The sequence below is a fragment of the Malania oleifera genome, chromosome 4 (assembly GCF_029873635.1).
Source record: "Malania oleifera isolate guangnan ecotype guangnan chromosome 4, ASM2987363v1, whole genome shotgun sequence".
Taxonomy (NCBI): Eukaryota; Viridiplantae; Streptophyta; class Magnoliopsida; order Santalales; family Ximeniaceae; genus Malania; species Malania oleifera.
The window spans coordinates 108,890,035-108,906,521 of NC_080420.1; the positions used below are offsets into that span (position 1 = coordinate 108,890,035).

General features: G+C 34.0%; 1 protein-coding gene across 4 annotated transcripts in view; it reads right to left on the reverse strand.

Moving 5' to 3' along the window:
- Window positions 1-290: 290 nt before the first annotated feature.
- LOC131154595 (F-box protein At3g07870-like) overlaps window positions 291-16,487 on the reverse strand; it is a 28,014-nt gene continuing 11,817 nt past the window's right edge. For 2 of the 4 annotated variants that reach the window (XM_058107502.1, XM_058107503.1), the window contains one exon: window positions 291-642. In XM_058107502.1, coding sequence (XP_057963485.1) covers window positions 474-642 — 169 coding nt within the window. In that variant the 3' untranslated portion in view covers window positions 291-473. Of the gene's footprint in view, window positions 1,017-16,487 lie in introns of all 4 variants that reach the window. The other 2 variants (XM_058107505.1, XM_058107506.1) reach the window with 1 other exon arrangement.

The following is a 16,487-nucleotide window of genomic DNA, read 5'->3' on the forward strand; positions in this document are numbered from 1 at the left end:
GTATGGAAAGGGAAGGAGGATTGCTTGGGTGTCCAATGGTAACCTTGGGCAAGAGCATTCATCCTTTAAATAGGATTAGATTGAATACATAATACTCATGCACTAACCAAACTAGAAAACCCAATTCTGTAGAAAAGTGGCAATCACAGAAAATAACAATTAGAAATGCCAATGACCTAACCTTCCAAGAAAACATTATGTCCCCATATCACCCGTAATGCCCCCCTTGCTCACACGACCAGCCCCACCCCACAAATCCCAAACAGAAAACATGTCTACACTGCTGGCCATTTCCTTAACTTATTTAGAAATTGATTTGCATGATTTAAATTCACCAGAAATGTGCAAAATATCAAATTAAAAGAGGATAAGTCTAACAGGTCAGATAATACATAAGCCAGAAAGCAAAATTTTCCAGCAACTAATAATGCAGACATTTATTCATGGCTAGGCTTGCAGTATTAGGACTGTTCCTAAGTCTTGGCATTTACTGAATCATCCTGATCCTCGGCATTTTCTGGATCATCCTGTTCTTCACTAGTATCCGTTGAGTAAACAGAATCTGAGAATGTAGGGTCTGTTTCTCCATCTTCTTCCACCAAGAAAAGGGCTTCAAACCCTTGTGGCCCAAGCTCAAGAGACCTGTAGCAACAGTTGCTTAAACAAACATCAATAAGATGCTCGAGACATCCATATAATCAAAAAAATTGTCACGGAACATTACTAGCATCCTATTTTCACGCAGAAACACATAATAATTGCAGTAGTAACTCTTATGCACCACCTATTTTAGCATCTTACAGCTTGCAAGAGACCCTTTTAAATTTTGCTTTTAAAAATACTTGCATTGGCAGATTCTTACTAATATATATATATATATATGAAATAAAGAGATAAACCACAAATGTGAAATACGCAGAGAATTTTGTTTAGCCACCAAGGGATTTGGATCAACAGTAAGGTTGTTCCTTTTATGATTGGTTGGTCACAGGCTCAAGTCCAAGGAAACAGCCATTCTGCATAAAAGCAAGGGTAAGAGTCAGGCTGCGTACAATGTGATGACCCTATCCCTACCCTCGCAAAGCGGGGGGCTGTGTGGCCTGGGGAAGCCTTTTTTAAGAGATTTGGAAATAGAACTTGTGATCTAGTCTTAAAAGCTTGGTTAGCTAACAATGCTGGGAATAGGGACCAAAATGTTATAATTTCATATATTTAATAAATACCATACATGATATTAATGAAGACAAGAGTGATTGCCTATTCAACCAAGTGAAATTAAAAAAGTTAGCCAACCACTTAAAACATTGGATCAAAGTCCTTCACAAAGAACAAAATTAGAAAGGTGAAACAAGAAAGAGATGACAGAATATTTAAAAGCAAATATGCAAGAATTACTGCATTTCATCATCTTAAATTCATCATATTCATTATAGAGGATGACAACACTTTACATTTTTATACAAGAAGAACAAACCAAGACGTAGGTTCCACTATGTAGATTTGACCATGAATCCTTTTTCATCAATTTATAGGATTGTGGGCAATTTCCTCCAATAGCTTTAAGGGCTACAAAATCCTTTCTCTCTACTTCATTTTAGGTCTACCCTACCCCTTCTACCACCACTAACAATAACTAGCTCACGCCTCACCAGTGCACTATTTGGCCAAACCATTTGAGACAACCCTCCCTTACCTTGTCTCCTACAGTTGTCATACCTAACTTACCGCAATTATGTTCATTCCTAGATTTATCTTTTAATATTATACCACTCATCCACCTTAACATTATCATTTTGGTAACTTTTACTTTTTGGTTATGTTGCTTCTTAGTTGCCCAACATTTTGATTCATAACATATCTGATAGCCAGCCTAAAACTTATTGGATCTCTATGAAATTCTACACATTTTCGTGCAAGTGAAAAAAAAATTCTGAAGTAGGTTCGCTGGCACCCCACATAAATTACAATGGTAAGTGAATGTTACATAGAGAGAAGCAGGTACAATGGTTGAATTTTTTTTTCCCCCCCGAATGTGCACAATCTAACCAATATTTAATCAATTTTCACATTTTCATCAATTCAATATTTCATCAATTTTTGCTCACTACGGTCCTCCAATTCAGTATGAACTAGGCGTAACTGAAATGCCAAGTTGGAGGTTGTTATACATGGCCAGAGTTGGAAATGGCTTAGGAGGATCTCTTCATCTGTTCATATATTGATAGATGCTGTTAATTTTAATCCAAACTCTGATCAGGTTGAATCTCTGGATTGGACATTGTCCTATGATGGAAAATTCTCCTCATCTACTGCCCGGGATTCTGTAAGAATTAAAATTTCTTCTGTTAGTTGGGCTAGAAATCTCCAAGATCTCCATTCCAAGGCGAATTCATATGTTGGCTTGCCATTCTAAACAGGTTACCTAGATTCGACACATTGGTTTCTCAGGGGAAAACTGTTGCTTGCTGCAGACTATGTAATACCAATTGGGAGTTTAGAAATCATCCTTTGAATGTCAAGTTTCACAATACTTATATTGCAACATCACTTCTGAATTTGGAATTAATGATATTGGTTCAGATTGGAATCTAAATCTTAGCTGGTTTTCCAGTCTTGGAAACTCCAAATATGAGGTGATAGCAACATTGGCTTGGTCTGCTGCCATTTACTACATGTGAAAGTTTAGAAACTCTCAATTACATGAAGAGGAAAATCCAAATGTGGATGCTTATTCTAAGCTTGCTATTGGGATGTTAAGCTTCGATGTAATGGCATAAAAGGTTTTGAGTTTCTACAATCATGAATTTTCTGCTTTTCCATCGAGAAGATGATGCGCTGATCTAAATTGCAGAAGGTTTGGGTCTTGATCTGGCTAATGGCAGTTTGGTACTCTGCTTTGCTTCTGCAGATTTAGGTTGCTGGTTTAATCTTTCTGGTTGTTGTTATAGTCTGTTCATTCTGATTAGTATTCAATTGTTTGGTTGCTGCTTCTGGCAGCTTCTTTTGTATTGCTTAAATGCTTCCCCTTATTATTTCAGAAGAAAAAAAAAATATTGATGTAAATTTTTTTAATAAAATCAATTGAGTTTACAAAAACATTAGAATATACTTTATTTAATTATTAAATAGTTTATTTATGATAAAATTACTTTAATTAATTATTAAATAGTTTATTTATGATAAACTTACTTTAATTAATTATTAAAGCCTATTAAAAATAGTATGTTCTTCGAGATAAAGTCAATAATATTTTGGTCTAGAGATAATTTGCACTGTTTGTACTTTCATATATAGTATACATTTTGGATACTTTCACTGGCATTGCTTAGTAAAATAGAGTTGCTCAGCAACCAATTCAAAGAGGTGGCTTGGGTCTCAAATCTCTTATGCTGTCAATAACAACCTCCTTAGCAAATGGCTCTTGAGAGTAATGGGTTAGAGAGAATTTTATGGAGAAAGGTTATTGCTCCAAAGTATGACATTGATTGCAGGTGGCGGATATCCAAAGAGGCAAGGCATTCCTATGGGGTAAGAATGATAAAAAGGCTGGAATAATTTCGTCATTCTCATCCATATTGATGCTAGAAATGGTTACAATATCTTCTTTTGGCATGAAACTTAGCGTGGTTTTATCCCCTCCTAGCTTCCAATTTGTTGCTGTTAGCCTGGGTAGGCTACCTAATCATGTTTATGTGTTTTGATAATATTAACCTATATGTGGTTTCTAGTGTTTTCCATCTTTGCAGATCATATTTAGTACAGGTTCAGTGACGAATACATGTAGTACTGGATCAAAGGCAAAGTTCGGACCAAGTTATCGTTCGAATAAGGTGAGATCAAATGGACACGTACTCGGAAGACCCAAGCACACCAAAGGAAGCTTAATGTTGTATTTTATGTAATGGGTGTGTGTTTGAGTTAGTCTATTTTGTAACTCTTGCGTTTTGTTTCTTGCATGATTTTTGAGCAAGAGTTGAGCAAATGCAAGCATACTAGGACACATGAGCATATAAGATTGCACTAAAGTCACAAACTCAATATTCTTAGTTTTCTAAGTTAAATTAAAGAGTTTGTCAAAAGAATCCTAAACTCAAAAATATATTTTCAAAGGGACAAATTTTTAACATCCTAGTTTTAAGAAAATTTTTATACTTAGTTCTGATTGTATCAAAATGAGCTTTATGTCCTAAGCACTCAAGAAAGTCAAGTATATTTTTATAAAGTACATACTAAGCATATAAGATATCAAAATGAGTTTTTAAAATATGTTTTCATAAATATCTTATATTCAAAGGAAAACTCACTTGGACAAGTTTTAATCTTCATGACTTAATATATTTCATATACTTTTGCCCAAAAATGTTTTAAGTCTTTAAAAGGTTTTCTAACAAGGAAAAACAGAGCAATCGTCGTCTAACATAGTGTGCCTTGAGTCCTGAACACCCTTCGGTATTTGGGGCATAACTTTTGCTAGAAAAGTCTAAAAAGGATGATCTTAGTGTCCATGGAAAGTTAAGAAAAAATCCCACAACTTTTATGTTGGTGACTTTTTTTGATTCAGGACACTAGTCAACCAGAGTAGATGACTAATCGACCAGTGATAGCTAGTAACTAAAACATACCTTTCTGCCAGTGACTAGTCAACCAGTGCAGGGGACAGGTCGACCAGTGGTCTCGTGAACAGTGCAATAACGGTTAGAAACGACTAGTTTTTGTTGGGATTCACTCCCAACAGTCCAATAACGGCTAACTTGGTATTTTTCCTATAATTAAAAGCTCTTAGACTTGTTTAGGAATGATTTTGAGCATTGTTGATTATATTCGTGAAAAATATCATTTTATCCAAAACCTAAGCACTTTGTACTTTGCATTTTAGTTATTCTTCACAAGTGCTCAATCCTCTCTTGCTCACGTATCTTGTAAGATTCATTTCTTGAGAGAATAGAGTGAGGATTTGGTTGTATTTCATATTGGCTCATTTAAGGAGCATTAATTTGTATTTCCAATCTCTTATAAGGTTCTTTGTGAACCGCTTGGTGACGGATCTCTTTGTGAGCACGGTAGGGATTTGTTCCCGAGTGTGATGCTTCTCCGTCGGTAAAGGAGATTGTATAGTGGAATCCTTGAGTTGGTTTCAAGGCGTGGATGTAGGCTTGGCGCCGAACCATGTAAAAATATTGGTGTTGATCTTTCTCTCCCTATACTCTTTATTGTTTGTCTTGTGAATGATTTATATTCCATATAATGTGATATTACCAAGAATTTTGTTTTTTAGAGAAAATTTTAAATACGCGAAAAAGAGTCCATTCACCCTCCTTGACTCTATATACTCTTGGCTGGGACCATTAACAAGTGGTATCAGAGCGAGGCACTTGAATTTATCGAAGTAAAATCCAGAGCGTAAACGATCAATGGAGTATTCGGTGAGCAACTTTTCACACGGACGATCCGTATATCAACCATTGACGTTCAACGGTTCCAACTGCCCCACATGGAAAAATCGTATGGCCATATTCATTCAAGTGTGCAATTTGAATTTGTGGTGGGTCGTTTCAAAGAGAGACTACATCTTCAAAAATGAAGAAGGGGAACCGAAAGAAATAGAAAAGTTGTCAAGCAAGGAAAAGAGGTCAGTTGAATTAAATTTTAAAGCAAAGCATTTCTTTTTTTGTGCTTTAAATGATATTGAATATAGTCGTGTTTGCGGATGTGAAACCAAAAGAGAAATGTGGGATTTGCTTCAAAGTACCCATGAAGAGCCTAGGAAAGAAATAGACCTGACCTTAGATTCATCCAGTACTACTCACCAAGACACTTTAGGTGAAACACATTCTTGCTTCATGGCCAATGAACAAGGAGAATCTTGTTCGGAAGATGATGAATATCTTCCTTCCTATGATGAAGTAGTTGAAAATTGAGCAAAATTGTTTGCTGAATTAGTTCAATAAAGAGGAAGAACAAAAATTTTGAGAAAGAGCTTGCGTTGTCAAAACTAAAGGAATCCTCTTTGAAAGAAGAAAATGAATCTTTTGTTGTCAAAATCAAAGATTTGGAAAACAAATTGTCCAAATGCAAAGGAAAGGAGACTTGTCTTTGCTCCAACTTGAAAGAGGAAAATTGCTCTTTGAAAAGGGAAAAAGATGAGCTTTTGGAAAAAGCTCAAAAAGACCATGTATCCTTTCAAGTAGAAGTAGGAAACTTGGAAAATCAAATTGCAAATGTTTTAAAAGAAAATACTATCTTGAAAAAGAAAAATGAAGATCATGGTAAAGCCACAAGAGGGAAAGAAAACTCCAAAAGGGTTTTGGGAGCTAAAAGAAATAGTTTTTATAAAAAGAATTTTAAATCCTCTAGTAAATCTCATGATTATGCCTCAACTAGCAAAAATAATGCAAATAAGTTAAAACCCTTGCACACTAACAAAATTTGTCTATATTGTGAAAGAAAAGGGTCATGTAAGATATTTTTGCCCTTAAAGAGGAGCTAAAGGCAAAAAAAAAGGAAGATGGAATAGGTAGTGAAGAAAAACCCCTTGGCACCCAAGGAAGAATGGGTACCAAAAGGGAACACATGATTTTTGAATTATTGCTTCCTTAGAACCTAGGATTAGGAATTTGGATTTAGGTAAACTTTACTTTACCTAGGTAAAAAGAATATGATGACTAAGATGTGCTTAAAGGATAAAATCCAAATTTATGCATTCTAAATTGTTAAATTACTTTGTTGGGAATTCTTGATGATCAAGCCAATATTGATGAATGAAAATATTAAAACCAATTTGATACTTTAATTGTATATTTTCTTATTTGATTGGTTTATTCCTTTTGAAATATTGGCTATTATTTATGGGATGAAATAGCATGTGCTCTAAGCTTACTAAGGTTTTGAATTTTTTATTCAAAGCATGCTATAATTTGTTTTGATGATATATGCTCTTGTTTTGGATTCATTGTAGGATGTCTAAATATAGCATAACATATCCCATTCATGAACTTGAGCTTTAGTAAAAGCCAATCATAACAAAAAGTGAAATTTTGCATTGAATGATGATCCAACATCAAGTGGTAATAAACCTTAGAAATCATCATTCATGTGTAAGGAAGTCAATCTAGGCTTTTCAATTGTTATGGTTTAGCACCAAAAATTGGCTTATGTGATTAGCACACACTCACCTCACCATCATGGAATCTTATATTAATGGGGAGAAATCATTTTTAGGTAAAATGAATTATACCTCTCTTTTTGATAATGATCAAAGGGAGAGAAGATGTTTGGTGTTATGTGCGGGGGAGAAGTGAATAATGTATGTGGGGTAGAATGCATATGGTAGTATGAAATAATGTATGTGGGGTAGAATGCATATGGTAGTATGAAAGTTCATTTTGCTTATAGTTTTATCTTAAATGACTAATTTTATGATGTGCATGTTAAAGCTCTTAGGGATATGAAAAATATAGTTCATTCTTTTTATATGCATAAAGTAAGGGAAAGCAAATTGTAGATATGCATATAGCAAAGGGGAGCATATTTTAGTCCCATTCTAGAATAGGCATAATTTGAGGGGGAGCTTTGAAATATACCCTATAAAGAACACCAATGGTTTGCCATTATCAAAAATGGGGAGATTGTTAGCCTTGATAGCTACATGAATTTTATTATCTTGTTTTGATGATAACAACCCATTAGTGGTTCTAGGTGAACTCATCTTTGCACGCTAGGCTATGGTAAGTATAAACAAAAATGCAAAGATCAAGTAAATTCATAATAGGTTAGACATCATAAAAAATGGGGAGATTGTTAGCCTTGGTAGACTACATAATCATGTTTATGTGTTTTGATGATATTAACATATATGTGGTTTCTAATGTTTTCCATCTTTGCAGATCTTGTTTAGTACAGGTTCAATGACAAATACATGAAGTACTGGATCAAAGGGAAGATCAGACCAAGTTGTCGTTCGAATAAGGAGATATCAAATGGACACGTAATCGGATGGACTCAAGCACACCAAAGAAAGCTTAATGTTGTATTTTATGTAATGGGTGTGTGTCTGAGGTAGTCTATTTTGTAACTCTTGCGTTTTATTTCTTGCATGATTTCTGAGCAAGAGTTGAGCAAATGCATGCACACTAGGACACATGAGTATATAGGATTGCACTTAAGTCACAAACTCAATATTCATAATTTTCTAAGTTAAATTAAAGAATTTGTCAAAAGAATCCTAAACTCAAAATATGTTTTCAAAAGGATCAAGTTTTTAACATCCTAATTTTAAGAACATTTTTATACTTAGTCCCTATTGTGTCAAAACAAGTTTTATGTCCTAAGTACTCAAGAAAATTAAGTATATTTTTATAAAGAACATACTAAGCATAAAAGATATCAAAACAAGTTTTTAAAATATGTTTTCATAAACAAAATATCTTATATTCAAAGGGAAGCTCACTTAGACAAGTTTTAATCTTCATTAGACTTAATATATTTTATATACTTTTTTCCAAGAATGATTTAAGTCATTAAAAGACTTTCTGACAAGGAAAAACAGAGCAATCGTTGTCTAACGTAGTGCGCCTCGAGTCCTTAACACCCTTCGGTATTTGGGGCATAACTTTTGCTAAAAAAGTTCAAAAAGGACGATCGTGGTGTCTATGGAAAGCTAAGAAAAAATCCCACAACTTTTATGTTGATGATTTTTTCTGATTCAGGACACTAGTCGACCAAAGCAGCGGACTAGTTGACCAATGATAGCCAGTAACTAAAACATACCTTTCTACCACTGACTAGTCGACTAGTGCAGGGGACTGGTCGACCAGTGGGGTGACTAGTCAACCAGTGAGGGTAACTAGTCGACCAGTGGTCTCATAAACAACGCAATAAAGCTAGAAACTACTAGTTTTTGTTGAGATTCACTCCCAACGGTCCAATAACAGCTAGCTTGGTATTTTGCCTATAAATACAAGTTCTTAGACTTGTTTAGGAATGATTTTGAGCATTGTTGATCTTATTTGTGAAAAATAGCATTTTATCCAAAACTTAAGCACATTGCACTTTGCATTTTAGTTATTCTTCACAAGTGCTCAATCCTCTCTTGCTCACTTATCTTGTAAAATTCATTCCTTGAGAGAATAGAGCGAGGATTTGGTTGTATATCATATTGGTTCATTTAAGGAGCATTAATTTGTATTTCCAATCTCTTGTAAGTTTCTTTGTGAACCATTGTTGTAAGGTTCTTTGTGATCTGCTTGGTGAAGGCTCTTTGTAAGCACGGTAGGGATTTGTTCCCGAGTGTAAGGCTTCTCCGCCGGTGAAGGAGATCATATAGTGGAATCCTTGAGTTGGTCTCAAGGCGTGGATGTAGGCTTGGTGCTAAACCACGTAAAAATACCGGTATTGATCTTTCTCTCCCTATACATTTATTGTTTGTCTTGTGAATGATTTATATTCCATATACTGTGATATAATTGCTTGAATCTTGCTAAGAATTTTGTTTTGTAGAGAAAATTTTAAATACGTGAAAAAGAGTCCATTCACCCCCCCTTTGACTCTATATACTCCTGGCTGGGACCATTAATAGTTGCTATCTTCTAGCAGCAACGATGCTTTAGAGTATACAATGCGGATCATTCCGAGATGGGACTGCTTGGAACATCTCTTTCATAAGAAATCATGATTGGGAGTTTGACTCTTTTCGATAATTTCTACGGATGCTTATATAGAAATGCCCCCAATTTGACCAACCAAAAATTCCTAAATAGAAGCTTAACAAAAGAGGCTACTTCATGGTCAATTTTTTTCTATAAGTTGGACAACCCCCTCTGAGGCTTGGATTAACGTCCCCTGGAAGATATTTGGAAAACTCTAGAGGCGACCACAGTTGCTTTTTCCACTTGGAAGGCAACTTGGGGGAAGATTCTCACTATTAATAACCTCCAAAGAGGAGTACAAGTTTGATTAACTAATGCTTTTTACGCAAATACGATGCTGAATATGTGGACCATATTTTGCTTCATTGCATCTACAATCTATGGAATATGGCTACTGTTTCGCTGGGCATCACTGGGCTAGAGTTAAAACCATGGAAAAGGAGGTTTGGGACGGGAGGGTACACCTGTGAAAGGTAAAAATCTTAGTCCTTGATCCCACTCACCGTTTTTGCGTTTTGGTGTCTGGGGTGTGCCTTTCCTTTTAAGGGGTGAGTGGGAGAGAAGTAAACAAAAGAGCTTTCAAAGGAATATCTACTTCTCTCTCAACCATCAAGGATAGACGGCTCAAAACTTTTACTAGTTGGTTAAGTTGACTGTGCATACTAAACACATTCAAAATTCTTAATTGTTTTGGATAAATTATTACATAATTGATTCAACAGTTTTTTGTATCTTCCATCTCCTTTTCTTATACCTAGGTGGCCCCCTGTTGATGCTCTTTAAATATAAAACTTTGTAACAAAAAATATTGTTAATATTAAATTGTTATGCATCTCCTGTAAATATTACAAAAATTAACTAATTCAAAATTGTTGTCGTCCTTTAGTCATTTCCTTCCCCTCCCCTCTTCACATAACTAATGGGATTCATGTACAAAAGGAAAATGAGAGAAGTTCAGAAGAAAATCTTTAAAAATTCATTTAATGGCCTGCTTCGACTATTGCACTATGATAATGGTCCATTGTGGCTACTGTGACTGATTTGTATTCATCTATTATACTGTGGTTTTAAAAAAGGGTAGAGCCCATGTATCGGTAATGGCAGCAGTCGCAGTGTAGCAGCTGCTGCCTTTATGGATGTTATGTAGTGTAATAGTTAAGGACACTGCATCAGAATTCTTTTTTATTTTTTTCTTTTTCTTTCTTTCCCCCTTTTTTTTGCATTAGCAAACTTGTTAAAAAACTTAAGAGTCACATGTTTTGAAACCTAGAATCCAACATAGTAATGCTTTATGTCATTTTAAGTAAATTTTAATCAATTTAAATGTAATATATACTACAAATATTGGATATCATCTTGGTTACTATTGGCTAGAAGAGGCATGCATTTGCTACTTTTTACTACTTTGTTGATCATAAGCAAAGCTTAAATTGAGAAAATCATAAAATACAACGAAATTATAAATATAGAATGTTCATATATTAAACAAGAACGAAAAGGCATAGCAATAGATCATATCTTTGTCTCCAAATTTGGTGTAAGAAATGAAATAACTTACAATATACAAATATGTAAATTTAATTAGAGAAAAAGTTGGGTTTGTTTGACTTGTTATTAAAGAACAAACAATGTCAAAGAAAATAAATCTAAAAATGATTCTTTCATCAACTAAACTAAACTTGTTATGAAAAATATAAATGGCTGTCAATCCTTCATCTTCCACTCCATCTTCCACCCCTTCATCTTCCACCACCATAAATAATGTACTATCCTTATTGCCCTATAAAAGGGCCCTCTCTACCTCTCATTTTTACATGCACACATAAGGCTTGGAGTAGGCATATGAATAGAATGGATGAGAGAAGAGGATAGATAGAAAGAAAGATATTTTGTACAAGGCCGGTTAAGAATCATCTTGTAATTTCTCCCGTGACAGTGAAGCTTTTGATCCCATCTGCCCGTGGAGTAAGCATAGCCGAACAACGTAAAATTCCTGTCTCGTCTCTATTTATTTTTCTACATTGTAGAATTTTTGTTTCGCCTCTATTAATTTTTCTTCATCTTTTATAACACGTTATCAGCACGAGACTCTAACTATCTGAGATATTTCTTTAAATCCTATTTAATTTATTTCTTGTAAGTTTTACTCCACAAGAGTATAATATTCTCCAGATGAGAATGTCTTTTAAAGTTTAAAGAGTATCAATCTCCAGAAGAGATGGTAAGATAGTCCTCCTGAAAAAACTATATATTTAAATCTCTCGCCTATATATTTAATCTCCCGAAGATATAGACTTCTTGAAGAGACTATGTATCTAGTTTCCAAAAGAGATGGTAAATACTTACCTTCTAAAGAAGGTATAGTTTTAACCTCCTGAAGAGATGTTAAAATCAACTTCCTGAAGATGTGAGGCGTTTATCCTCCAGATGAGATAATACATTTAACCTTCGGAAGAGGTGGTAAATTATTACCCATTTTCATGTTGTAATTGAAATCGTACTCCTGAGGTGTACAAATTGAGAAAAAAAATAATATTCTTAAAGAAACATATTTAAGTACTCCCGAAAGGGTGGAAGTAATATTATATCTATTATTATCTTAGTTTTATTTCAGTTTTTACATTTTGGTTTTCTAAATTGCCTTATTATTGTTAATTTATTCAGATGTCGACCCTAAGTAAAGTTGAATTTGTTCCTCTTGATATCAAAGGCAACAATTATTTATCATGAATTCTTGACGTTGATATCCATCTAAAAACAATGAACTTGGGAAACACTATTTTAGATGAAAATACCGCATTCCTGCTAGATCGCACAAAGGCTATGATCTTCCTCTGTCGTCATTTAGATGAAGAATTAAAGACTAAATACCTGACTATTAAAGACTCGCTTATCTTAGGGAAAAATTTAAAGGATAGATTTGACCATAAAAAAACTATGATTTTACCAAATGCTTGACATGAATGGTTACACCTGAGGTTGTAAGATTTTAAAATAGTCGGTGAATATAACTCAGCTCTACATAAGATTAGCACGAAGCTAAAATTGTGTTGAAAATATTACTGATGAAGACATGCTTGAAAAGACATTTACTACTTTCCATCCTATTAATGTGCTCCTGCAACAGCAATATAGAGAGAGAAAATTTACTAAATTTTTTGAACTTATCATGTCTTCTTGTTGCTGAGCAAAATAACGAACTTTTCATGAAAAATCATCAAACTTGTCCAATTGGTTCAACCCCATTCTCTGAAGTGAATATGAATACATCTTGTGGTCGAGGACGAGGCCATAGTCATGGTCATGGCCGTGATCGAAATAATCACGAGCATCGACGTAAGGTTGCAATCCCCCAAAAGAGGGATGACCCCCAAAAGCGGGATAATGATCAGGATCAACGACTCAGATATCATGAAAATAAATGCTATAGATGCGGAGGAAAAGGTCATTGGTCACGTACTTGTCAAATGCCCAGACACTTGGTTGATCTATACCAAGTCTCTATAAAAGAAAAAGAAAAGAGTAAAGAAATTGAAACAAATTTTGTTGATAATGTTGTTCCAATAGACCTTGATACTAAACCATATTCAACTATGTTTATCTTGATGTTACTGATTTCCTTGTAAATCAAGACGAAAATAATGATGTAATATTTTAAGATATAAAATAAAGAAATATTGTATTTAAATTTCAATAAATAAACTATCATATTTATTATTGCTATGATCAATTATAATAATGGGTTTTTAAAAAAAAAAAATATGTATTGTACCTTGTATTGTCCTAAAGCTTTGATCGATTCTAAAATGTCTATAGAAGAAGTTTGTTTAGCTGATAGTGCTACAACACACAATTCTTTGAGATAGGAAATATTTCCATTACTTGAATATATCTTCAACAAATATTAATACAATATCTGGTTCTACAAATTTGATTGAAAACTCCTGAAGATTTAATATAAAGTTAGCCAATGGTACTTTATTACAAATTGATGAAACTTTATATTCCAGCAGATTCAGAAGAAATTTGTTAAACTTTAAAGATTTAAGACTCAATGAATATCGCATTGAAACTACAAATGAAGGCAATAAAGAATTCCTTTAAATTACTTCTATTGTTTCTAGGAAGAAACAAATTTAAAAAAAACTATCATCTTTATCTTCTGGATTGTATTATACAAAGATTAAAGCAGTTGAATTATATAATGTCTTACACCAAAAGTGTAATGACCCAAAGTTATTTATACTTTGGCATGATCGTCTTGAACATCCTGAATATGTAATGATGCGAAGAATCATTGAGAATTCACATTGTCATCCACTAAAGAACCAGAAGATTCTTTTATCAAGTGATTTCACGTAATCTGCTCGCACTCAAGGGAAATTAATTGTCAAACCATCTATTTCAAAGGTAAGTCTTAAATCTCTTAGTTTCTTACAAAGAATTCATGGTGATATATGCGGACCAACACATACACCATCTAGACCATTTAGATATTTCATGGTCTTAATTGATGCATATACTAGATGGTCACATGTTTCTTTACTTTCAACTCGTAATATTGCATGTGCTAGACTTCTTTCTCAACTGATTAGATTACAAGCTCATTTTCCCAATTATCCAATTAAATCAATTCGCTTGGATAATGCTGGTAAATTTACATACCAAACTTTTGATAGCTATTGCATGTCACTTGGAATAGACGTTGAACATCTCGTCGCTCATACCAATACACGAAATGGTTTAGGTGAATCTTTTATTAAGAGACTTCAACTCATTGCTAGACCTATGATTATGAGAACCAAATTGCCTTCATCTATTTGGGGACATACTATTATTCATGCTGCATGTTTAGTTCGTATAAGGCAAACTGCTTACAATATACTTTCACCCATGCAATTAGTTTCTGGGTAACAACCTGATATTTCTTATATAGAACTTTTGGTTGTGCAGTATATGTTCCTATTGCCCCTCCTCAAAGAACTAAAATGGGTCCTCAACATAAGCTTGGCATCTATGTTGGTTTTGATTCCTTTTCTATTATTACATATCTTGAATCTTTAATAGGTGATTTGTTTAAAGCACGATTTCAAGATTGTCATTTTGATAAAGTAGTATTCCCTACATTAGGGGGAGCAAAATCAATGCCTGAAACACAACATGAAATCACATGGAATGCTATGAGTTTATCTCATTTAAATTCTTGCACAAATCAAAGTGAACTTGAAGTTCAGAAGATTATACATTTGCAAGGGATTGCAAATCAGTTATCAGATTCTTTTGCAGATACCAAGGCCATATTAAAATCTCATATACTTGCTGCAAATATTTTAACACGTATTGATGTCCTTGAAAGACAATAATCTGCTAATAAACCTAAACCCCAAGTTAAGCGTGGAAGACCTATTGGTGCAAAAGATAAAACTCCTAGAAGAAGAAAATTGAAATATGTAAACACTCCAAAAGAGGTTACAGAGGTGGATAATCCATTGGGCATTCACAAACCCATTTTTCCTGAAAATGAAATCCCTTTTATGGAACCTTCTAAAGAGAAATCTCCTAAAGAGAAAACTCTTGAAGAGACATCCCTTGAAAAGGAACGGGTATGTGGAAATAATAATGAGATCTTAATTCATTACACAGGAAAAATGTGGGATAGAAATAAAGTTGTTGTCAACAACATATTTGCATATGCAGTGATTGGTCAAAATGGAAAGAGACTATCACATAAGAATTAAACTCTCTATTAAAAAGAGAAGTTTTTCGACCTGTAGTACAGACACTAGAAAATATCCAACCCGTTGGATACAAATGGGTATTTATGCACAAGCAAAATGAAAATAATGAAATTACTCAATATAAAGCAAGGCTTGTGGCACAAGCTTTCTCGCAGATACATGGAATTGATGAGGAGACATATTCTCTCGTAATTGATGGAATCACTTTCAGGTTCTTAATTGGGCTAGCAGTCGCTGAACGACTGAGCATGCGTCTTATGGACGTAGTAACAACATACCTATATGGATCACTGGATAGTGAAATTTATATGAAAATCCTTGAAGGATTTAAATTGATTGAAGCAAAACCCAAAAATTTATATTCAATTAAATGCCAACGTTCTTGATATGGATTAAAGCAATCTGAACGCATGTGGTACAATTGATTAAGTGAGTACTTTGTGAAAGAAAGATTCATAAATGATCCAATTTTTCCATGCGTTTTTATTAAAATGTCAGAATCCGGATTTACTATAATTATTGTTTATGTTGATGATTTGAATTTAGTTGGGACTCTTGAAGAGCTCACTTAAGCTGCTAATTATTTAATGGCGGAATTTGATATGAAAGATTTAGGAAAGACAAAATATCATCTTGGCCTATAGATTGAACATGTAAATGGTGGAATTCTTGTTCAGCAATCTAAATATACCAAAAAGATATTAAGACAATTCTATACGTACAAAGTTCATCCTTTGGGATATCTAATGATGGTGCGATCACTTGATGTTAAGAAGGATCCATTTCGACCTCATGATGAGGGAGAGGAATTACTTGGTCCTGAAGTACCATATTTAAGTACTATCGGCTCTCAAATGTATCTGGTCAATTGTACAAGACTCGACATTCCATTTACTGTAAATCTACTAGTAATATATAGCTCTGCTCCTACTCGGCGACACTGGAATGGAATTAAGCACATTCTACGCTATTTGAGAGTTACATCTTATTTGGGTCTATTGTACTCATTTGATTCCAAGTCTCAATTAGTAAGATATGCAAATGCTAGATATCTATCTGATCCTCATAATGCTAAATCTCAAACTGGATATGTATTTCTTTACGA